General features: G+C 45.8%; 1 protein-coding gene across 7 annotated transcripts in view; it reads left to right on the top strand.

The window, feature by feature from the left end:
- The first annotated feature begins 229 nt into the window (after window positions 1-229).
- Window positions 230-24950, top strand: part of LOC135914836 (uncharacterized) — a 126746-nt gene continuing 102025 nt past the window's right edge. For 6 of the 7 annotated variants that reach the window (XM_070529622.1, XM_070529621.1, XM_070529620.1 and 3 more), the window contains exons 1-2: window positions 230-3149; window positions 21894-22031. In XM_070529622.1, coding sequence (XP_070385723.1) covers window positions 1475-2617 — 1143 coding nt within the window. In that variant the 5' untranslated portion in view covers window positions 230-1474 and the 3' untranslated portion in view covers window positions 2618-3149; window positions 21894-22031. The remainder of the gene's footprint in view (window positions 3150-21893; window positions 22032-24950) is intronic. The other variant, XM_065447760.2, reaches the window with a different exon arrangement.

Raw genomic sequence — 24950 nt, 5'->3', positions numbered from 1 at the left:
GAAAGCTCAACGGATTTTTTAACCGCGCTTGGGCCAGCACAGGCAAAGGCACTGACATGCACACACGCACACACACACACGCGCGCACCGTCGTGTACCCTGCCGAGGAGGAGGAGAAGGAACGAAAGCACACACGAAGCTTAACGTTCGCGCTGGCTGAGAGGAAAGAGTACTGGCGAGCCTATGTAGACATCGGGACGTGGCGAGCGCGTGGGGAAGGAGACGAGAATGCGCGCACAAAGGCTAACGGCTCTTCGCCGTTGCGGATTTTCAACGAATGTTGGCAGCTCTGCGAATTTAAAACGCATGGGCTTTCGTCGTGGTTTTAGCAGCGCGACGCAATTGTGCACTACACAGGCCATTCGTAACACCTGTGGTGCGCGCATGGCTTCAGCTCTGAGTCGACAAGCTTTGAGCCGACAAGGGGCTTTCCAAATCCCCATGCACGCGTTCTGCAAGACAAGCGCAGTTTATTTAGTTGCTTTCAGCTAGTAAAATTTGAGAATCACGTTTCCTGTGTTCTTATGATATTACATATATGAACATCCAGGAGGTCCAAGAACATGTTAGAGCAGAACAAGAACGGCTCCAAGGAGCGGCTGATGTCGCGGACATCGGAACAGAAGTTTTCCATGTCTTCGACGTTAAAAATCGTTATTTCTAATAATTCTCATACGTTATAATGTATATTTATTCAGGTTTCATATCAGAGCTTTCCACGGAAGTTCGTTACGCTGCCCTTGTGCTGAAGCCATGCGCGCACCACAGGTGTTACGAATGGCCTGTGTAGTGCACAATTGCGTCGCGCTGCTAAAACCACGACGAAAGCCCATGCGTTTTAAATTCGCAGAGCTGCCAACATTCGTTGAAAATCCGCAACGGCGAAGAGCCGTTAGCCTTTGTGCGCGCATTCTCGATCTCCTTCCCCACGCGCTCGCCACGTCCCGATGTCTACATAGGCTCGCCAGTACTCTTTCCTCTCAGCCAGCGCGAACGTTAAGCTTCGTGTGTGCTTTCGTTCCTTCTCCTCCTCCTCGGCAGGGTACACGACGGTGCGCGCGTGTGTGTGTGTGCGTGTGTGCATGTCAGTGCCTTTGCCTGTGCTGGCCCAAGCGCGGTTAAAAAATCCGTTGAGCTTTCTCCTGTGTACCGAGCGGGGGCCGCAAGTGTGGAGAGCGTTCGCCCTCTCTCCTTCTCCTGAGCGAGGGCGTTCCAGGCTATATAAAACACGCCCCCGCCAACGAGCTTCAACGTTTGAGCAAGCTAGACTGCGTGTCGCTCTGCGTGATCGAAGAAGCTTGAAAATATGTCGTCTCGCATCTGCGCCTGGGCCCCTGCCTGTTCCTGAAGCTCCAGACCGCCAGGTCCACGCTACCTCAACGTTCCTGGGTGAGCCGTCCTTAACAGAGGGTTCTGCTGTAACGGATCCCGGGGCTACAAAAGACGAGCCGCGTCTCTCGCTGCACTCGTTGTCATGGCCGCCACGAGAATTGACCCCAATATTGTCACCATCTGTCAAATTATCAGCGATGCAGCTGCGGAGGAAGAGTTCGTACGATCGCTTCGGCTTGCTCCGGCTTCAAGCGCTGTCCGCCCACCGCGCCCCAACTCCAGACCAGGTCGAGTGGCGTCGTCAGAGTACTGGGGCACCTGCAAGGACCTGGCGTTCAACCCGGACCAACCAACCTGCGAAGGCGAAGTCGTCACATTGTATAGGAAGACTCAGAATGGACGCCGGGCTGCCTTCCGGTGCAACAGGTGCCGAAAGCAGCTGTCGCAGTTACACGGTACCGCTGCACTGCACGGGCAGAGAGGTGAGGGAAGTTACTTCGCCAACACGGACCGCCTCGGCCGCCCGAACGTCCACGTCTCCAGGCGGCAAGTGATTTGGCTCACGTACTGCGTGAGCAAAAACATAGGCACGTGGCTCATGAAGGAGATGACCGGCGACTTGCTTCATCTGTCGGACCATGTCATCGCCGACTGGAGGAACTACGCTCGTGAGGTCGTGCGGGACGAGCTGCTGGCGCGACCCCCACTCGGTGGCCCCGGGAGGATTGTGCAAATTGATGAATGCCTCCTTCGCGGCAAGCGAAAATACAATCGAGGCCGCCTGATGACGGGCGACAACGTTCCGCCGAGCCGCCAAAATTACGGTGGCATTGCAGATCGTGGACCGTGGGTATTCGGCATGATCTGCGTGACCACCGGGGAGCTCCGACTATTCAAGGTCGACCGACGAGACGCGGCGACGCTAGGCCCCATTATTGCAGCCAACGTGGAACCGGGAACCACCATCCACAGTGATGAATGGGCCGCATACAACTGCATCCCGAACTTAGTGGGGGCTAACGGAGCAAGACTGAATTTGCAATGGGAGGCTGTTAACCACAGCATGAACTTTGTAGACCCAATCACGGGCGCTCACACCCAAAAAATCGAAAGCTACTGGCAGAAGGTGAAGCGCCACCTCGTCTCTTCCGGCTACAGGGTGACTCCACAGCTCCTCGAGTCGCACCTGATATGGCTATGGTGGGCATCGATTAATGGGCACATGCGCTGCAAGGACTCGTTTCTGCGTCTATTAGAAGCGATCGCACGGCGCTACCCAGTGTGACAAAGTAACGGAAAATAAAGCGCACTTTTTCTGACCCTTTGCTTTTGTATGAATGTTTCCCGGCATTGCTGCGCGCCTCCATACACGGTAGGCCCGCGGCGCTGCACTTCCGCAGTAAGCGACGCTCACTTCGCCTTTTGAAAGCCAAGTGCAAAAAGCAGGCGATCGTGCAAAAGCCTAGTGCAGAAACCAGGCTCACATCAATCTGCGCTCAAAAAAGCGATCGCATAACAGCCTAGTGCAGAAACCAGGCGCACACCAATCTGCGCTCGGAAAAGCGCGCGCAAGCACGTAGCGAGCCGCGCCAATCCAATCCAGAAGCCAAAGAAGAGGGGGGAAGTAATGTGTGACACTAAGTTCAGAACTACCCCGGATTCGTTTGACAAGCACCCACCCGACTTGCGGCCCTTGATGCGTTCCCTTTAATTGTGAAGTGAATCGGGCAAGATGGTAATACACAGAGGCGCCCAAATGCATCCGAAAGCCTACCGGCAGGAGGCGAGCTGCGCTGTTCTTTCTTTTAACCTCTCAGGTGAGCTTATCGGCCTTTGTTCCGAAGCCCATTTTCGTCGCTTCATGTTTAGTATTCACTTCCAAGTTGTTGTAAGTACAGTGTTACTGTTGTCTGCTTGCAAGGAGTTAACTATGTGATTGCACTGATTCATCGATGTTACAACTGTGGCTACGCGACTAGAAATTAAAACGTCGCGCACTAGACTGATGTAACAAGTGCTGGTGCGTATCATAAAATATGTTTCTCTTACCGATGCTAGTGACGAGAAACGTATTGTACTGAAAAATCTGCAGAATAACATACTGCGTAACTCGAATTGGAGTGAATATAGTAGCACCAGTGAGACCAGAGATGGGCAAATGCCCTCATTTTTTTCCCTCCCTCATCCTCACAACGGAAGTACCGTCCTCACCTCATCCTCACGTTGAAAAGTTCGACCGCCCTCCCCCGCTGTCGTCCTAACATATGAAAAAAATTATCCGCCTTCCCACACCCTGACACTCAAAAGGCTACCACCTTTCTCTCACCTTCCATTTTTTACAATTTCAAATAAACCATTTGCTCGACCCTCGAGCTTAGTTTAGAACACTGATTGTCTAGTGTCATACCTATGGTCAAAACGTGCATTTGACTACAGCTTGGCAAAATAAACAGAGCTCACTCGGACTAAGACTCGCCGACATTCTACTAAGCCCGGATCACTCAGACTCATCAGAACTATACTCAGTCAGGCTCATTTAGATTCAAACTCACCAGATCTATACTCGGCTGGGCTCACTCGGACTGAGACTCGTCAAAATTCTACTCAGCCGGGTTCACTCGGACTTGCGAAAATACTGCTCAGCCGGGCTCACTCGAGCTCTGACTCACGAAAGTTCTACTCAGCCGGGATGATTCGGGCTCAAATTCAGCAAAAGATCTAAGAGGGAGCATCTTGTGATCATCTTGAAGCAGTGTCATAAAAATATTAAGAAAAAGGCTCATGGGAAATAGGCCCTCACCGCGTGATCGGAAAACAATAATTTTTATCTTCTGAGCAAGTGGAATGGAAAGTGTTCGACAAAGGTGCCACTAAAACCTACCGTGCACCATACAGTGTTTGAATATATCCAAAAACTGTGTAGGGCTTACGCATGAAGATTCGTTGCACAGATTGGCTCTAGAGAGAATGTCGTAGTGCAGCATCGTAGGAGGTTGGCTTGCTGAGGCTAGCTGCTCGGCATCATGCTCCCTGCTATTTGCATTTTCCATCCATCAAGGCACCAAGTGTGAGCCGAAAGCTATATTGGTGACGTTCAATCGAACTATGATTCATGAGAGCAATGCTGAAAATCCAGCTCGCCTCGTTCTCCTCGAAGGTTGTGCTGGTTACTTAGCATTTGGAATGACCGGTCGCTCCACAAAGGCAACGGTAGGCAATGCAATCATAGGCAATGCTACAAGTGTAGTTTAGCAGCACGATGAGCGAATGAGCTGTGCCATGATGTCAAGTCACACTGAACGACAGCCACCACTGCTTTCGCGTGAAGGCTCGAGCGCCCAAGCAAAACAGGGGAAGGGTTCTAATGAATGATGAATGGGAATAGTAGCTGTGCTGATGAAACCTACTAGACAGGAGAAACTGTGACAGTATCGAACTTGCTTGCTTCTTGCAGTAACACAGCCCACAGTGCACCTTGTTTGACCTTGGCTGCAAGAAAGAAATGGAATGCTTACACGGCATGCACTATACTTGCATGTGCCCGGATGCATTGCGCTTAGCAGTGATGCTTCCCCTGCTTCCCTTCCAAGCCTGCTTAATACCAAGCAGACAAAATACAAGGAAGGGGGGAAGGATGGCGCCAGTAATCCGGATGAAGCAGCACGAACTTTCGCTACCAGTGCTCCACAAAAGCCGTAGGCGAAAGTGGAGGCATGCATTCATGAAGGGGAGGGGGAAATCGCAGTTGTGGGGCAGAGCCACATATTCCCATGTTTGATGTTTTTTTTCTGCACTTGTGATATGTATCCAGGATCATATTGCTTTTCCCACCGTTAATTTAGCTAAGGTTCTCTTTGTGTTTAGATCGGCAAAATAAACAGAACACACTCGGGCTCACTCACAAAATATATTTTTTGCTCCGGACTTATTTGGACTCTGACTCACCGAAATTATACTCAGCCGGACTCATGTGGACTCAGACTTGCCCAACTTTTGCTCAGCTGGGCTCGCTCGGACTCAGACTTCCCAAATTTCAACTCGGCCAGGCTCAGTCGCACTCAGACTCACCCAAATACAACCCAGCAAGATAAATAGAACTCACTCAGACTCATTCACAAAATCTACGTTTTGCTCAGGGCTCACATGAACTCGGACTCACCAAACTTTTGCTCAGCTGGGCTCTCTCGGACTCATACTCGCCAAAACTTTACTCAGCTGGGTTCACTCGCTCTCAGACCTACCAAAATGCAACTCAGCCGGGCTCTTGTGTACTTAAAGAATATGAATTGCCTTTTCCTCATTTAACCTCACATCGTCGCCACACCCTTCCTCGCCTTCAGCTCACAATCTCCACCCTCCCACACCAATCTCCTGAAAGGTGATCCTCAGCTCACCACGTGAGGGTGAGGGCAAATGTGGGTGACAAAGGCCCTCATGAGGGTGCCCATATCCGAGTGTGACATTCTCTGCCAAAGTAAGACTATGAGTGTCTGAAACGTTGAAGACAGTGTGTGCATCTTATTCACGAGCGCTTCGGGTACATAACCATGCGTAGTAAAAACATAACACTGTGTGGCTTGTCGGAAGATGTGGTTATTTTTGCACAAACATAAGTCGCATTGAGTTATGTGCTGAAACATTAAAATAAGTTGAATGTGTATTTGCTGCTAGTCAGAAACTTTAGTTAACACTTTAAGCCAATATATGACCTAGTCTTCTTCATGTAAGCTTTATTTTCACTGTTGGTACTACTTAAAAGCATATATTGCTGTGACTTGTGCTAGCTCCTCCTTGGCTAAAACACACAGAAAAGAATATTTATTCATACGAATGTCAGCACACCACTGCTTGCACCTGCCATGTGTGCCTTCATCTCCTATTTTATCTGTGCTCACTGCCCTGTAGCTGTGGCCAGGGTTCGTACACCTCCTTGAAATCATTGAAAACCCTCGAATTTGGAAAAAAGAGATTCAGAGACCTTTAAAGCTCCTTGAAAATGAGTGTGCTCCTTGTTCCTTGAAAACAGGGGTTTGGGACAACTTTTGAACATTCGAAGTGACAAACTGTGTAGAGGCTGTGCCATAGACACTGTCTATCAGGAAACAATCCTAGATATTTTCGTTTGGGAGTGTCGCTTAACGATTACAATATGGCATGTCCATACCCTTCTTTATCTTATTGTCCAAGCTTCTTTGTATTACAATTGCCATTGTAGAGCTAGAGAAGGTGAGATCCAAGTGACCAAGCCGTGCTACCATTTGGCTGTTTTTGCTAGTTCATCACTTCATCATTTATTTAGTTATCGAGTATTTCATTATTGATTGTATATTATACATACTTTGAAGGCCCGAAGGCACTACAGAAAGCAGTGGTAACCAAGCAATATAATATACAGACAGGTATATATTATAAAGGAGATTTATTGGGGTTTGTAGTGACCGTCAGTTCTAGGATGCACCGAGCAGTTCTCGAGCTCGAGCCTCTGCTGCGCGCTTGATACTGCTGATGCTGCTGACTCTGTGCGCACGTTCGTTGTCTTCCTTACAATGGCCCCGTGGAAATAAAGGAGCCATCCTGGCGACATAGTTTTCTGGAAGGGCGGTAGAATAGTGATACGGCTTGATACGCTGAACGTGAACGACTTCGCGGTTATGACGTCGCATGTCGGATGGCAGCGTTAGCTGCTCAACCAGGTAATTAACGGGTCATGTTCTCTCGAGAACGTGGTATGGCCCGCCGTACTTCGGAAGGAGGTTTGAAGCGAGCCCAGGCGTGTGGTGTGGCACTAACAACCAGACGAGAGTGCCTGGGAGAAAAGTGGGAGTCGAGTTCTGGGCATCGTGAACGGCTTTTTGATGATTCTGGTTGTCCGAGGTGAATCGGCGGGCCAGCTGGCGACATTCCTCTGCGTGTCTGGCGGCTTCCGAGATCGGCAGGCATTCGGATGAGTCCGGCCGGTAGGTCAGAATGGTGTCAATTATGTGCTAAGGATGACGGCCGTAAAGAAGGTAAAAGGGTGAGAATATGGTAGCGGCCTGAGTCGCGGTGTTGTAGGCGTAGGTGACAAATGGAAGAACTAGGTCCCAATTAGAGTGATCAGGTGAGACATACATGGCGAGCATGTCATCAAGAGTTCAATTAAAGTGTTCCGTGGTACCGTTAGTCTGTGGGTGATAAGCAGTGCATTTATGATGAACAATAGCACATTCAGCAAGTAGTTGTTTGATGACTTCAGATAAGAAGGCGCAGCCTCTGTCGCTTAAAAGTTTACCGGGACCTCCATGACGAAGGAGAAAACGTCGAAGTATCAGATTGGCGACCTCCTGCACTGTAGCATTTGAGAGAGCAGCAGTCTCCACATAACGGGTTAAATGGTCTACCGCAAGGATTATCCACCTGTTGCCGGTAGGAGTCAATGGAAGTGGCCCGTAGAGATCTATGCCCACACGATCAAAGGGTCGGGATGGGCATTGTAAAGGCTGGAGTTCACCGGCAGAATTGTGCAGTGGCGCTTTGCGGCGTTGGCACTCATGACAAGAGCGGACGAACTTTCGAACGAAATTGTACATTCCCCGCCAGTAATAGCGGTGTCGAAGTCTTTCGTAGGTCTTGAAGGCTCCCGCGTGGCCACACTGAGGGTCGACGTGGAACGAGGAGCATAGCTCTGATCGCATGATTCTCGGAATGACGAGTAACCAGGTGCGTCCCTCTGGGGCATAGTTGCGTCAATATAGTAGCTTGTCTCGGATCGCAAGACGAGGAACTTGGCGCTGAAGCGTACGTGACGCCAGAACTTTCAACGTATCCGAGAGAAGGTCCAGTAGAGATGCAGTCCAGGGATCATTACGCTGTGCAGCAGAGATAGTGTCAACGTCCAGAGAGGATAATGTGCACTTGCAGGAGTCGCCACTGGCCTTCGGGGGAAGCGGTGATCAGAATAGCGCGTCAGCGCCGGAGCGCTTTCGCCCGTAACGGTAAATCACGCGGATGTCATATTCTTGGATTCGCATGCCCAGTGGGCAAGGCGGCCCGATGGATCTTTGAGTGTCGACAGCCAACATAGTGCGTGGTGGTCAGTCACTACGTCAAACGATTGGCCGTATAAATATGGGCGAAACTTCCCAAGCGCCCACACAATGACCAAACACTCCTTTTCTGTAACACTGTAATTTGTCTCCGCCTTGGTCGCCGTGCGACTCGCATATGCGATGCCGTATTCTGTGTGGCCAGGTTAACGCTGTGCCAACACAGCGCCAAGGCCTACACCACTTGCATCGGTATGGATTTCGGTTGGCGCTTGAGGGTCAAAATGGCGAAGAATGGGTGGCATCGTGAGAAGACGGCGCAAGGTTGTGAAGGCGTCGTCACACGCTGGAGACCATGATGAGAGATCTCTAGCGCCACCAAGGAGCTGCGTGAGAGGCGATATAATTGACGCAAAGTTTCGAACGAATCGCCGGAAGTAAGAGCAGAGGCCGATAAAACTGTGTAGCTCTTTCATAGTGGTAGGTTTTGGGAATGCAGTAACCGCGCGTAGCTTCTCGGGATCCGGGCAAATGCCCTCCTTTGACACGACATGGCCTAAAATTGTAAGCTGACGAACAGCAAATCGACACTTCTTCAGGTTAAGTTGCAACCCGGCGTTGGTCAAGCAAGTGAGTACGTGCTGGAGGCGGAGCAGGTGCGTTGCGAAATCAGGGGCGAACACCACAATGTCGTCAAGATAGCGAAGACAGATTTTCCATTTGAGGCCACGCAGAGCATTATCCATCATTCTTTCGAACGTAGCAGGTGCGTTGCAAAGTCCGAAAGGCATGATGGTGAATTCATACAAGCCGTCTAGTGTAACAAAGGCAGTCTTTGAGCGATTGGCCTCTGCCATCGGAACCTGCCAGTAGCCTGACCGCAAATCCAGCGAAGAAAAGAACTCGGCTCCCTGCAAACAGTCCAGAACGTCATCGATGCGTGGTAATAGGTAGATGTCCTTCAGCGTGATCTTGTTCACCCGTCGAAAATCAACACAGGAGCGGATGGAACTGTCTTTTTTTGTGACGAGGACCACGGGAGAGGCCCATGGGCTTTGGGAAGGTTGAATGACGCCTCGACGGGGCATGTCATCGACCTGGTCTGCAATGACGCGACGTTCCATAGCGGACACGTGATATGGTCTTTGTCGCAGCGGTGAGTGAGAGCCAGTATCGATGTAATGCTCAACCGTCGTTGCATGGCCAAGAGATGTTTGCGCAACGTCAAAAGAACGGTGGAAGTGCTGAAGGATTGTGAGTGGTTGAGATCACTGCGAATGCGTCAGATCTTCGGTGATGAATGGGCTGAACACACCAGTCCATGTCGAGTCGGGTACTGAGAGGGCACTCAGTTCCTGGACGGCAGTAGAAGGCACTTCGTCGAGGACGGAGACAATTCGTGTTGAATCGACCGACTCGACGAAACAAAGCATTCGCGGCGGAGCAGTGATGGTAGCGTTGAAAGATGATTGTAAATGGGTATCGTGCTGACACTGGTGGCAAGGTCAAGAGCTGCAAAGGGCAAAGGAAGAGCTTTTCGGGTAACAAAGTGATGAGAGGGCATGAAGAAGTCTGTCCCGTCAGATATGGTACTACAGAAGACTGGTACGAATGCTGAAGAGCACAGCAGAATACAGGTGGCTTCTTTCAGGGCAATTTTAGCGGCTGGATGAGCATCGACGGAAGCCAGGTCACCAAGGTGGAAAAGTTCAATCTCAGCCCGAGCGCAATTGATGATGGCATTGTGGCGTGAGAGAAAATCCCATCCTAGGATAACGGCGTGGGAGCACGATGAAAGAACTATGAATTGAATCGTGTTCAAAACGTCCTGTATGATAACACGGGCAGTACAAGCAGTGGTAGGGCAAATGGGTTGAGCACTCGCTGTTCGAAGCGACAATCCAGACAGAGACGTCATCACTTAACGAAGCGAACGGCAAAACCTGGCATCCATAACTGAAATAGCAGCACCGGTATCGACGAGGGCGACTGTAGCGACATCTTCGATAAACACATCAATGACGTTGGCAGGTAAATGAGCAGGACTTCGGCATGTTGACACTTGCACTGTTCTTGCCTCAGGAACTGCGTCGTCTAGTTTCCCTCTTCGTTGGAGACGGGTCATCGACTCATAGGGGAAAGTGATCGGAGGCGTTCAAAGCGAGGATGGCGATCAGTCTGGTAGCGAGCTGGTGATGGGTCGAAGGGTCCGTAAGGCGCATTTGAATCAGGCGGCACATAGGGCGCTTGGCGATCGTCATCAAACGCCTGCGATCGGCGACGGCAGAACCTTGCGACATGACCAGGATACCTATGTGCGAAGCATATAGGGCAATTGTCCGGCGTACGCCATGGGTTAGCGACGGCAGTGGTGGTCCAGGGGACGGGAAGGGGAGGGCGGTGCACAGGCTGCTGGAAGCAATGCACGGGCCCAGTGCGAGGGGCCATTGCAGCAACCGTAGCATAAGTGACTAGTGTAGTCACGACATCCTGCTGGTGAACAGCCGGCAGCGCTTCCGCGACCTCTTCATGGATCACGTTACAGAGATGAGACAGCAAAGTGCTGGCAGACTCCTGAGTGACGGACACCAGAGATAGCTGTTGTGCGACTTCCTTGCGGACGAAATCCTTGATTTGAGTTATCAGGGAGGCTTGTTCTGGGCTGGTGGTCAGGCTGCAGAGTGACACCGCATTTGGTGTAAAATGTCGCCTTGTCAGAGCTCGCTGCTTACGTAATTCATCATAGCTCTGGCACAAGCTGATGACGTCGCCAACAGTGCGCGGGTCCTTGGCCAGAAGCATCTGGAACGCATCATCGATTCCCTTCATGACGTGCTTGATCTTTTCCGCTTCCGTCATGGCAGCGTTCACGCGCCTGCACAAATCTAGAACATCTTCTATATAGCTGGTGAATGTCTCACCCATGTCCTGTGCGCATGTGTTTCACATGTTTCACGCATCAGGAAACTCACGCGTGTGCGCGTGAGTTTCCTGATGGCGGGTCGGTGAAATACTTCTCTAATCGACGTCTTGAACGCCGACCACGTTCGCATATCCCTTTCATGATTTCTGAACCAGAGACTGGCCACGCCCGCGAGGTAGAATGACACGTAAACCAGCTTGTCCGAGTCATTCCATTTGTTGTGAACGCTCACCCGTTCGTAAGATGACAGCCACTCTTCAACGTCGTTGTCGTCGGTTCCTTTGAAGATAGGAGGCTCCCACTGGCAAACGGTGCCAGCGCAAAGGACGGGTGGCGATGGAAGAGTGCTGGTCGGCGTCCGGCATGGCGGAGGGTAGCGTCCGAGAACGGAGTTCCAGGATGGTAGAATGGAACGTTACCCAGCACGGCTCCACCACTTATAAAGGAGATTTATTGGGGTTCGCAGCGACCGTCGGTTCTAGGATGCACCGAGCAGTTCCCGAGCTCGAGCCTCTGCTGCGCGCTTGATGCTGCCGATGCTGCTGACTCTGTGCGCACGTTCGTTATCTTCCTTACAATATAAAAAAAAATTTTAAGTAATAGCGTGATAGACTATTGTTTTGAATGAAGATGCATCTGTGATGTTAATGATGGAAGCAGGAAGGTGGTTCCAGTCAACAGTTGTGCGGTGTAAAAAGGAATCATGGTACCTGTTTGTTCAGCAGGATGGGACAACAACTTTATATCTGTGATTAGATTGGGGTGAAACATAGAAAGGTGGGGGTTAAGTTGTTTCTTCAGCATGTGGCTGGAGTGTTAAACTTTGTGAAATAGGCAAAGATGAGCACATCTAGCAGATTCAGGTTTTTTTCGTGGATGTTACACTGGAATGGTGGCAATAGTTCGATAAAATAAAGCGAGCTGCTCGATTTTGCTTCGTCTAAAGGGTAAGGGTGTGTGATGCTTGATTGTTATCCCAAATGGCAGATGCATATTTTAGTTTTCAGCGAGCTAGGGTTTTGTAGAAGTAGGAAAAGTACAAAAATTACAACGAAGGTATCCTAACATGCAATTAACAGTAGCAGTAATACAATTAGCAGGCATATTCCATGATAGATCATTAGTTACGTGAAGGCTAAAATATTTGTGAGTGTTAACTGATGCTAGCAAAGTTTCATTCAGTACATATCTACACTGATTGACATTGCTGACCATACATGATATGCACATCGATTTACAATTACTAGCGCTGAGTTTCATAAGCCATTTGTTACACCACAGTGACATATTGTGGATCTCCCCTTGCAGCTTACATGAATCATCAGGGTTAGTGATCCTGTGGCATATTACACAATCATCTGTGTATAGCTTAATTGATGGTGAGGTTACAGAATTAGGGAGATCATTAATATAAATTGAGAAGAGCAAAGGCACCAAGACGGATCCTTGTGGCAGTTTGGATGCAACTGGTGACAAAGCAGATAAATAGTTATTGGGCGTGACACGTTGAGTTCGATTGGAAAGATACTGCTCAGTCCCAGACAGCACATTTGGGTAAATGTTAAGCTGATTAAGTTTATAGATAAGAGTAGGTCATAACATAGGGAGTAGAAAGCTTTGTCAAAATCTAAAGAAATACAGTCAATATCAAATCCTTGATCTAAGGTGGCGAACATATTTTTAGTGAAACAAAGAAGTTGAGTATCATATTAAAACATTTTTCTAAAACAGTGCTGAGATGAATGGAAAAACGAGTCACTTTCTAGGAACTCGATCAGGTCAGAATATATTGTGTGTTCTAAAGATTTGCATGGAGATGGGGTGGTAGTTCTCGGGACAATGCACATTGCCCGATTTAATTAATAAGATTTATTGTTTAATTTAAGGTTTAATTAATAAGATTTAGGATAAAAATAATAAATAATGTTTTAATTAATAAGATCAGAACCTGCAGAAGATAAAATCTTTTGATTACCAATTAAACAGTTATACCAACCAAGTCAACTAATATGAAATTCATAGTGCCAGACAAGGAATGAGTAAAATCCAGTGAATCGATGAGATTGTTATCACAAAAGAATTAGGTAAACACTTCATTTAACACGGTGCAACACACGTTTTCTTCAACATTGTTGTTATCAACATGAACTGGATAGTGTCAGCTTTCTTGTCGCTAACAATGCTCCCGAATTTGCGTGGATTAGTTAGTAATAGGGATGGCAGTGTAACAGTAAAATAAGTTTTTTTAGCATTGCTAGTAGCATAAATGTACTTGGCTTCCCCATGATGGTAAGCATGCCAGCCATCGGCAGGATTGGTTTGTTTGGCACGATGGAGAGTACGTTTCTTTTTGTTGCCTAGTCGCTTAGGAAAATGATTAAACCAAGGCGAGTGTGAGTTATAAGGCATGTTCCTTCGAGGTATAAGCAGGCAATCAAATAGAGCAATTAATTTTTGTAGAGCTGTCAGTTTTCTTCGGAAGAGCGTTCACCAAATTTAGCAATGTAGTTGCTGGTAAACATTTCCAGTTCAACAATTATTAAGGGTATGTCAGCACGTCAGCACTTTACTTCTTCTCTTGGAAGATATGTGCGTTTTCAACGTGAAATTAATCAAGTGATCACTTAAGCCCTGGAGGTAAATCGGTTTTGAAACAAAATCAAGCACAGTGGTTAAAATAAGGTGTAGGATGTTAGATGACGTAGAAGTTGTACGGGTGGGTTCATGTACTAACTGTGACAGGTTAAATTCCGAACAGAGATCCTCGGATGAGCTTTTTGATGGGGTAGGAAAAACAGAATCACTTCTCCACAAAATATTAAGAAATTAAATTCCCCCCCCCCCCCCAAGAAACAAAGGTGGTGTACGATACCAAACAGTTAGGTTGTTTAGAACAGCATGTAAATCATTGCATGATGTAAAGATATTGGTGCTCCTGGGAGTCTATAAAATGCGAAAGAAACGCAGTCACGATTATGAATAGCAACACATACACACACAAACTCTACCAGACACTACTGGCACATGTGACAAAGAAAGTTGATCATTTATGGAGATCCACCCCCACCAGCAGGAACATCATGGCCATAACGGTAGATCCTATAACGGTTTTCACGTTCAAACCTTTCACTGAAAGTTTTGAACTTCCATTTTTGCTGAAAACCAGGTTTCTGAGTCATACGGCTCCATGTTTGACCTATAGGCTGTAGAAATGCCAGGTGGAAAGTTTCAGCCTTTCGGCTTTAACACGAGTACCTTTGGCTGTAATATCTTTGAACACTTCTACTAACCATCATGTCAGAAGGCGATTGACATCACTACAATGGGAAAGTCAACTTCGAAAAGCCAGTTGAAGAGCTTGAAGCATGTGTCCAACTCCGCAGCTGCTTAGCTGCAAGAAATTGCAGCTGAGAAGGAGATATTACTATTTTTAAGTTTATATGTATGAAGAATACTTGTTTCTCTTCCTTGAATGACATTCTTTAAATCCTTGAATTACCCGCTGCGGTTGCTCAGTGGCTTTGGTGTTAGGCTGCTGAGCACGAGGTCGCGGGATCGAATCCCGGCCACGGCGGCCGCATTTCGATGGGGCCGAAATGCGACAACACCCGTGTACTTAAATTTAGGTGCACGTTAAAGAACCCCAGGTGGTCGAAATTTCCGGAGTCCTCCACTACGGCGTGCCTCATAATCAGAAAGTGGTTTTGACACGTAAAACTCCATAATTGAATTTTTTTTAAAATCCTTGAATTGTCCTTGAATATTGAATCAAGTGTTCTGTATGAGCCCTGTGTGGCACTAGCGATCAGCTAACGTAACTTCTAACACTCGGGCACCTTGACTTGTTAAATGCCCTCATTATGTGTTCTGCATGCCAATCACTAAGTTCATTACACACTTCATACAAAATCTAGGTCTAGAGCTTGTAGTCGTTAAAGTGCGTTGGTGTCTTTCTATTGAACATCGTAGCAATTGTCCTAAAGAGTTGTCATTGTCATTAGAGTCGGTTACACTCTTCAGCTCCCTTTTATGGCTTCAGATAAGACTCATGCACCATTGTCACATAATATCTTCTAGGCCTCTCTTAGAGCTGGGCCAACTTACAGGTTTCCAATGGGAGCACCCGTGTCACAACCAAATGACCTCTGTACTTCTCTTGAATCCTCGTTGGATCCCCTGTCCTCTCTGGTACACGGGACATGAAGACTATCTCTCCTACATCATACTTCACAGCAGGAACATGCTTTTATCAAAGGCACCTTTCATCTTTTTCTGCTCCTCCAACAGCCTTGTCCTGACATTGCTGCGCAGCTCCTCTGGATCTTGCCATTTAACTTCATCATCGAACTCTGTCAGATGTCGCAAGGCGTGCCACCATAGAACTCTGGCTTATAGCTACGTAGTAATTGGAATGCTGTCTCACCAGTTGCATAGTTAAATGTATTGTTTAGGTTGCATTCAACATCCCTAATCTTTGCATCCCAATTTTTTTGTGACACACTCTGCGTAGATGCTGTAGCCACTGTCTGATTTACTCTCTCCGCTTCCCCATTGGCTCTCGGGTGTCTTGAGGAGATTAGGACATGCTGTATGCCTCATTTTGTACAAAACCCTTCAAATTCCTTTGATACTGACTCAGTCACAATCTTTTTTGGGAACCCGCTCTCTAGAAAGAATTCTTCTAGCACCTTGAGCACTGCTTTGAAACTATGTCGAGCACTGGGAACAGTCTGACATACTTTGTAAGGTTGTTCACCAGAATGAAGAGGTACTGGTTCTGCTTGGAGCTCTGAACGAAAAGTCCCAGGTAGCCCCCATGTATGGTCTCAAAAGGTCGTCTGCCAACTTCAGCTGGGCTAAGCTGTCCTTGTCTGCTGGTGTTTTGTTTACAAGGCATCTTGAAACAGCTTGCAACGAGTCGCCTTACATACCTCTTCATCTGTGAAAACCAGAACCACTCCTTGATTTTCTGAATGGTGTGGTCAACTTAGATGTGACCCATCAGGTCATTCAACTGCACGATTGACTTTCTCATTCCATTAGGGATCGCAAAAATGGGTTGACCATCATCACTCTCTAGTCTCACAAACCAGCCCTACCTGAATGCAAAACCTTTCACTTTGTATGCTTCTTCTCGTGTATGTTCTGCAACTAATTTGCTCAATACCATGATGAGCCTCTTAAAAAATTACGTACAGCGTGAAGGACAAGGACAGCGATAGATGACATACACAGCGCTGTATGTCGGTGGTGCAGCGCTGTGTATGTCGTCTATCGCTGTCCTTGTCCTTCGTGCTGTACATTATTTTTGATCATGAATTACCAACTAGCCCAAGCAACCACCCTAGAGCCTCTTCAGTTTCTTGTCAGCAACTTGCATTGTCACTACTTGGTTCCCCAGACAGATGGTCAGGTAAGCATCCAGCTTTTCATGTAGGACACCTTCCATAGTGTCGTCAGGTGGTTAAACTGGTCCACGGCTCAACGAATTGACATGCTTCACAGTGAAGTCATACCTTTGGAAAGGTCATACTACCGTGAAATCTGTGGTTTTTGTGGACATTGGGCATTTAGGTATACCAAAGCTTGGCACTCTGCCACTAGGATGAAATGAATCCCTATTACGAACAACCTGAGACGCTCTATTGCCCACACTACAGCCATTAGTTGCAACTTCCTTGAGGGGTAGTTTCTCTTTGTTTCAGTCATCGTCTTGCTAATGCAGTACACGTGGTGGAACTCTCCATCTTCCCCCTTCTGCAGCAACATGTCAGCTAATCCTGTGCTGCTTGTATCTGTATGCAGTTCAGTCTCTGCCTTCGGGCTGTGCAACCTCAGCACTGTCTTTTGGAGAAATCTTCTCTTTGGCTTGTAAGTCTGTTGTTTACTGCTCGAACAAACACTGTGCCTTTTTTGGTCAGTCGACTCGGAGGCTCAGCTAGGGAAGCATAGGTCTTCACAATACGGCAAAAAACAAACAGTCAACCCTATATACCTTTTTAGCTCACGTATGTTCTTGGGTACTGTGAAACATTTAGCGGCACCAATCTTTGCATTTGTAGGCTCCACATGACCATTCCTGATTTTGTTGGTGCAGACAAAAGGAGAAAGATGGATAACATTTTGTTTATTGACGGTGCCATAGAGCTCTATTTTTCTCTTTGTTGATCTCGTAGTGCTCACTGCTGCCCCTTACCAAGCTTTTGTACGAGTGGATGCATGTGCATTTTTTTTTTCCCATTCTTTGGTATCTTGTTATACAGTAAACCTGTAGTAGCATGCCAAACCTTTTGCTCAGCTAACCTCCCCACCTATTATTAAGATTTCTCTCACCAGCACACAGATATTTTCACTATTGGTTGATATTATGAATTCCTCATGATACATCATTGGAAATTGCAAGTTATGCACATGGTGGGTGGGCTATCCGGCGTAAATAAAGTATAAAGTATGATGGCAGTACGTCTTCCAGAGACCATTGCTTTGGGCTAGCGATCTGTCATGACGCAGCACCAATATTCTGAGCACAGTAGGTCACACGACCCAAGTGCAGAATATCATAAATATTTGTTCTCTACTATGCATATTATGGTAGCTGGCTTTGTATGCATTGCATCACTATTGTGTGGCTAATTGCATAGGTGTTTTGTGGAGTTGATATGTAGCATTCACATTGCTACATTAAAAAAGAGTGTGTTGCCACTTGTTTAATAGCAACATATGCTTCAGGGATGACATTTAATAATGTCTGAAACACGATGCAATAATGATAAACGTTTTTTTTGCAATGCATTTTTTTCTGCTGGCGATATTAGAAAGTGCGATAATTAATAATCCTACCATTTACTGTAATTTAGCAATTAACCATTGAATAATTTGTTTTAAGGCACATGTTACACTTACGGAATTGAAGCTAATCATTACCAAAAACTTAAAGGTGTCATGACATGTTCCTCCGACTGTTCTGAGTTCATAATTGTAACTGAGAGTAGAGTTTCAGTGGCCAATATGGTCACATATATGCACACACACTGTGAACATGGGATGCTTGTCTCTATCTAATGGCCATTTGGGCACTGTCCTTATTAGACCCCGTGGCCACAGTGGCGCACAATTGCTGTCAACATTCGCAGAGTTAAAGCAGAACCGTTAAGCTAAAATAATCTGGGGTAACATAAAGCTAATTGCAGGCAGCACCACATCTCTAGTGAGTAATAATTTTGTTGCCACTGGTTCTCAAAAAAATTGATTATTTCTGTGAGGCGTACTACTGGTATCGTCCCCGTCCACGAAAAATGAACGGGTTGTAGGTTTCAGAAGCCACAGACCATGCAGCATTCTATGATGAAAAGTGATGTTGTGGAACTGCCATTTGATTTAAAGCTGTTTCAGACGCGTAGGTAATGAATTACATGTAATTAATTTCTTCTGATCAATTACATTGTTTGGTAGTTTTGTAATTGATTTGTTACTTTTTTTACTAAGTAATGCTCACTGTAATTCAATAAAGTTTCTGACTAACCACTCGCATGTAACCAGTTACTTTATCGTCTTGCATCGAATGCTCTGGCTCCCAACCTGGCCACAAGGGTGTTGCCATTGAATTGTGCCCACAATTCTTTCACTTACACGATAAAAGCAGCACAAACTGGAGAAGGTTTGTAGACACTATGTTGCACTGACTGCCAAGATGGATATGTGTAAACAATATATTGCATGGTAGCCATGAGGTATTTCTGGCTACTACAATTGCTTCCAGTGCTTGCAGTATGCAAAACTATTGCCTCTGTGATTCGCCTCCATTACTACAAGGGAGCCTTAGCAAAGGGGTGTGGTTCCTTTCATCAACATTTACCCCCATATTCAGAAATGCATCTTAACTTGACACCCATGCTTGATTTGATGTAAATGACGCCTGGTGTGAATGCACCCTAGACGCTCATTGTGTTTCCTTTGGTGCATTCACAACAGGCGTCATTTAAATCAAGTCAAGCATGGGCTTCAATTTAAGATGCAGAATATGGGGGTTAGTGTTGCCAAACTGCTGTATGGTTGAGCTGCAGTATAAAAAAAAATCAAATACAAATATTGTACTGCACTGAATGCTCTCAAATTTTGCAAGGTTGCTGTAGGAAGCGTGTTTTTTTAACATGCAATGCATAATTCAAGCTTGAAAATTGGGTCAAGATAATAAAGATGACTGCTTATTGCTGACACAAACTACATCAGTGTTTAAGACAGTAGCTTTGTACAGCAATGCATAAGAAATGACTTCTGGGAAAATAACTGGAAGGTTGATTAATTCTGGCTGGAAACTTTCATAGATATCTTGAAACTGATGCTTGTCTTGGGAGACATAAAAAGTGGACACGTCTTGAGAACTGACTTCCTTCATCTTTAAAAACATTTGCTAATGTAGCTAACAATCTGAAATTAGCGTTACTTGACAAGCAGGTAAATAGGTTACTAACATACTTTTTCTGATGTTTGCTGTCCCGAAATGTATGCACAATGTTGAATAAATAACCTATCTCTACTGTGCTGTTATGAGAAGTTTTGTGGTCTCTGTGCTTAAATGCCTGTTGTACACAAAGCTGCCGTGGTTAACTCTTCCTTTAATTTTGTCACCCTAATGGTCCAACGGTTATCTAATCGGCGCATTACATGACCTGCCCAGTGCCATTTTTTCTCTTATTGTCTATTAGAATATCATTTATGCCCGTGTGCTCTGTAATCCATACTGCTTTTCTTCTGTCTCTTAAAGTTATGCCTAGCATTCTTCATTCCATCGCTCTTTGCACGGTCCTTAACTTGTTCTCAAGCCTTTTTGTCAGTCTCTGTCTATGAAATCAGCAATTCCACCGATTGACCAACATAAGCAACAATATTGAGGTAAAGCACAGAGAACTGAGTACTGTCTCTTAAGAGTATATTTGAAAGTAACAAGGATAAAGATCACAAAAGCAATAAGGCAAAATTTATTCTTAAATTAAGATAAAGAAGACTGATTCTACCTATTTATAATTAAATTTGTGTTTGGCCTCATACAGGCTGCAATAACTCTGGCCTACCACAATTTTCCCTGTGCTGTGCTGTGGAACGCCCAGTCACCCTGATGGTCTGATTACCACTGTCTTGTAGAATTACACTTTTATATTAGTATACAGAATTATGTGTTTCAGTGGGAAACTTGCACAATATCACCAATATTGTGTACAATACTCTGATATAACCTGACCCAAATTGCCAAACGGGGCACACTGAAGTGGCAGTTGTCTACGTTAACTATTTCTTTGCTAAGGAGCTAACTTTTTCCATCTTCAGGGTATTATCATCTCAGCAAATGTGTGCTATGCTGCATAAAACTACTGACCAAAATGCTGCTATCATGTGGTTTAATGTATATAGGTCAGAAAGGGGCGCAGTAACCCTTTGAGGGTCAATTTCTTTCGCCATATGAGACTGCCCAGGGTCGATTTTTTTTTATTTCGAAAAAAATTTGCCGTAATTTTTCTAGGGTGACCATAAAGTGAGAAAAATATATTTTGCGTTGGTGTATTGTACTCTTCATTCATGAATAACAACAATAAAAAAAGAAATAAACTTATAGGAATTAAAATTTTATGCATTGTTATAAACATAGTTCAAGGATTTGAATATGCACACACGAGAATATTTCGCTACTCTCACCTGTCCCTGCTCTTACACTAATATTTACGTCTATAGCGTAATCGAACTGCATAGGTGTGCGCACTCGAAAAACCTGTGTGGTTGTGTGTCCGTCAAAAAAGCAAAATGTGTGACAAACTTCCGCTAATCTTCATCTTATTGCCAACCAGATGCAATTAGTTTTCGCGAGTGTCAAAAAAAAAAAAAGAAGGAACGGAAACGCATGCACGATGGCATCCTTCCTATATGCACCCTTGTGAGCACTAAATGAGCAAGAAACAAGTGGTCGCCCTTTGAGCGAGTTAGCCATCAGTTTTGCAAGCGAAAGAAACCGAAACTGCCCGCGGAACGAAACCCATACCGCCGCCCACCCACCTGTGCGCCAATGCGCGAGCGGTAGTACATAGACGTGCGGAAGCAAACTAGCTCTAAAACAAACCATGCAACGAAAACCAAGAGGGAGGCGCACGAAAAAAATTCCCTGTATTCCCACATAGTGGCAGTACATGATAGAAAAGAAAAATTTAGGAAATTGCCGTGCTTTTTAAACATACAGATGGCACCGTAAATATACGGCATTGACCATTTTGGACTTGTTCGTGGTGCCATATATTTACGTTACTGACCCTCAAAGGGTTAATAGCAGGTTAAGAAAGTGCAGGGCATCCATGATGTTCTCACTGGGTTTCCCACCTCAACATGCATTTGTCCTTACACCGAATCTTTCCACATGCAATTACATGTAAAAGCAGTGTCCGGACCAGATGAAAGCAGACGGGTGGGCTTTTATTTAGCAACTCAAAGTCTATGTTTGACAGGGCCCACTGCATGATGGTAAATCTGTGTTTATTGATGAATCACTAGAATAGTTTGTGCTTGCTTGAACTAATTTCATGTGACTTGTTTCTTCTTGTTTTACTTATATAGTTTCCTGTTTGTTGCAGTGTAATGAAAACCATGGTGGAAGACTGAGAAGTGTGTAAACTGTGTAGGGCCTCTGTGGAGAGTGCGGCACCACAACTCGCTATTGTTTCTTGCGCTAGCCGACGGATGGCGGAAGCAGCTTGGGACTCTCCTATGCGGTACGAATGGGAAAATAAAAGCATTTAGTCATCCTGTGTGCGATTTTGCAGCAAATTGTTGGGCATATCTGTGTCCATAATGACGAGAAAATATTTATCTTCCGCATTTGTAATAGGTGGTCCAGATCTTGCGAGGAGAAGTTCTCACTGTTTTCTGACCCAAAGACACTGATCATCTGAAACTCTATGAACAGTAGCAATTGGGAAATGGGGTTCCGGGAAAAACCAAGGTTGTTACAGCTGGAGATTCTTTTCCTCTAATCAATTCCATTCAAACTTGCTGGGTGACAGTTCTGTTCTTTCGGAGCTGGAGCTAGCGAGAAAGCTTTCATATTGGAAGTTTACTGATAGGATTCCGTGGATATTTGGGCACGTGATGCTAGCTCCTTCTTCTCTGTGATCTTTGGGCGAACAAACTTGCCAAACAGAGCATGCATCTTTTCCTTGCAAGTATTCCACCTACTGATTTCCTCTTCATGGTTCCACCACACCCTTGCTGTCTCTTGTAGATAGAATAGAATGTTTGCCAACATGACTCTGTTATCCTATCCATTGTTCTTACTTGCACGCTTGTAGATCACTAACTAATCTTCAACGTCACCATCATCGGTTCTTCAGAACGTGCCCAAGTATTTTGGCTGGGCAAAGGCAACCATTGACGTGGGAGCTGTCTCTTCTGCCATTGCGGGAAAAGTCAAGCTTTAGCCACTGGAGAGTTCGGTTGTATTGATTTGATACTCCACACCACCGCCAAAATGTGACAGGGATAACAGCAGGCAAAGGAATATGTATTTACAGAATATATACAGAGAGAAGCTACACCCAAGATGGTGGAATAATATTCATGAAAAAATGAACGCAATTGCGACATTGATGGGAAAGCAATCACAAAAATCATGAGAGGAGAATGAGGAATGAACTTTATTGCTAAAATCAGCAGACAAATGGTTTTACATTATCCCCGGGTGGATGGCTTCCTCAGTCCAGAATGCCATGGTCCTGTGGCCCCAATTTGGCGTTATCCACCAGTTAGTACTGGTGAACAGAGTTTGAGCTGGTTCCCTGGTCCTCCCACTGCTTCACAGTTGGTTGGGAAATGGGAGGGGGGGGGGGGGGGGGGTGCCTGTGTTGTGCTCGCACTCCTGTACCATATGGTAGAGAGGGTTGGGCACTTGACAGTTTACATTTGTAGTCATAGTATGTAGGATGCAAAGCGTAAATTAATGTGCCATGCAGGAATGTTTGTCTAGAGCACTGCACAGGCCTGGGCCAACCCGAAAGCTTGGGCCGGACTCGGGCCTGCTCATTAAAAGGCCTAAGTCGGGCCTTCGAGCACACGTGAACATTATGCATTGCATGGTCTAAGGTATTTTGTGCCAAGCTGAAGTGACACGTGCAAAGAGCTGGCTCTTAGTATATCTTAGTAAAAAAAGCAAAAAACATATTTTTTCCCCCTCAAAGCGAACATTACTTCCGCGTGAGGAAAAATAAAATATATAAAAAACGGCTCTTCAAACAATTTCCATGTTACTGCTTTTGCGATTACTCTGTTACCACTCTCAATACCAATACATTATTTTAGCGCCACTGTGAAGGGTATATATTTCTACTGGTGCGTTTATTTGAAAAGCCCAATGTAGGAAATACCGAGGGCTTTCATTTCTTGTAAAAAAAAGTACTTTGCATCCCATCCACGAGCGCCTGTAGCGAATGCAGTTTTCGTGCAGCTGGGTACGTGCTCCAAAAGAGGAGGACCTGCTTGAAGCCGGAGAGCCTGGACAACCTACTTTTTTTGTACACGAACATGTGAATTTTTGCCTTTTGCTGGCCTTTTCAGACTCTTATATCTGTGGCATCATTTTCGGGTGCAGTCTTTTTGTGTCACTGGGTGTTATTTTAAGTGTATTTTCTATCTTTCTTTGATTAAAAAGGGGGAAACCTTTTATCTGGAATAGCATCAAGTATGGTGCGGGACAGGTTGATTATATAATTATATTGTACATGGCGATTACGTTTCCATAATATGAAGATTTATATTTCATCTGCTTTTGCTGATGAAATATAAGAATATAATACACGAAAAGCTTTTTTATCTTGCTGCAACAAATTATTATTCAAGAGCCTCTTTTAAAAAATTGTGTAAATAATGTTTCCAACATGAGTGTAGAAAATAGCATCAACGAAAATGTACCGGGTTTGCTTCTATCCGCTTTTCAATTTTAGTTGCACGCTCGTTTTAAATACATTTTGTTGCTATGTTTTATTGTCACTATACTTTTATTGTAATGACTTTTAATGTACCATATGTACATGTACCACATGTACATGTACCACATTTCATTTATATTCCTTGGTATTATGTGCCAAAACCACGATACGATTACGAGGCATGCCATAGTGGGGACCGGATTAATTTCGACCACCTGGAGTTCTTTAACGTGCACCTAAATATAAGTACACGGGTGTCCTTGCATTTCGCCCATATCGACATGCGGTCGCCGTGGCCGCGGGAATCACATCCGCGTCCTAGGGCTTACCAGTGCAACAGCATAACTGATGAGCTACTACCGTGGGGAAAGCAGCATTTCGATGCTTGTACACTCCGCATTTTCCGTCCGATCGCCCGTTACAAAGTGCAAGGCATCAATAATAATCATCAACAACAAATATTGTTTAGCGGGTCCAGGCCGGGCCTGGTCATGAACACACGCGCCCTGGCTAAGTTTAGTAATGAATGCCCGGGCCAGGCCCGGGTTTGGTATCACGGGCCTGGGCTGGGCTTGGGCTTCATAAAACGGGCCTGGGCCAGGATATCAGGCCCGTTCAGTGCTCTATGTTTGTCTGTAGTTGCCTAAGTTTGTCTGCGTCTTCTCTGATTAGCCTGGGCTGCGGGTGAAGGTAGGTTCTCCTTCCTAGTGT

This window comes from Dermacentor albipictus, unplaced genomic scaffold (assembly GCF_038994185.2).
Source record: "Dermacentor albipictus isolate Rhodes 1998 colony unplaced genomic scaffold, USDA_Dalb.pri_finalv2 scaffold_25, whole genome shotgun sequence".
NCBI lineage: Eukaryota > Metazoa > Arthropoda > Arachnida > Ixodida > Ixodidae > Dermacentor > Dermacentor albipictus.
Note: the sequence above shows the minus strand (reverse complement) of the source record. Positions and strands in the feature narration are given on the sequence as shown.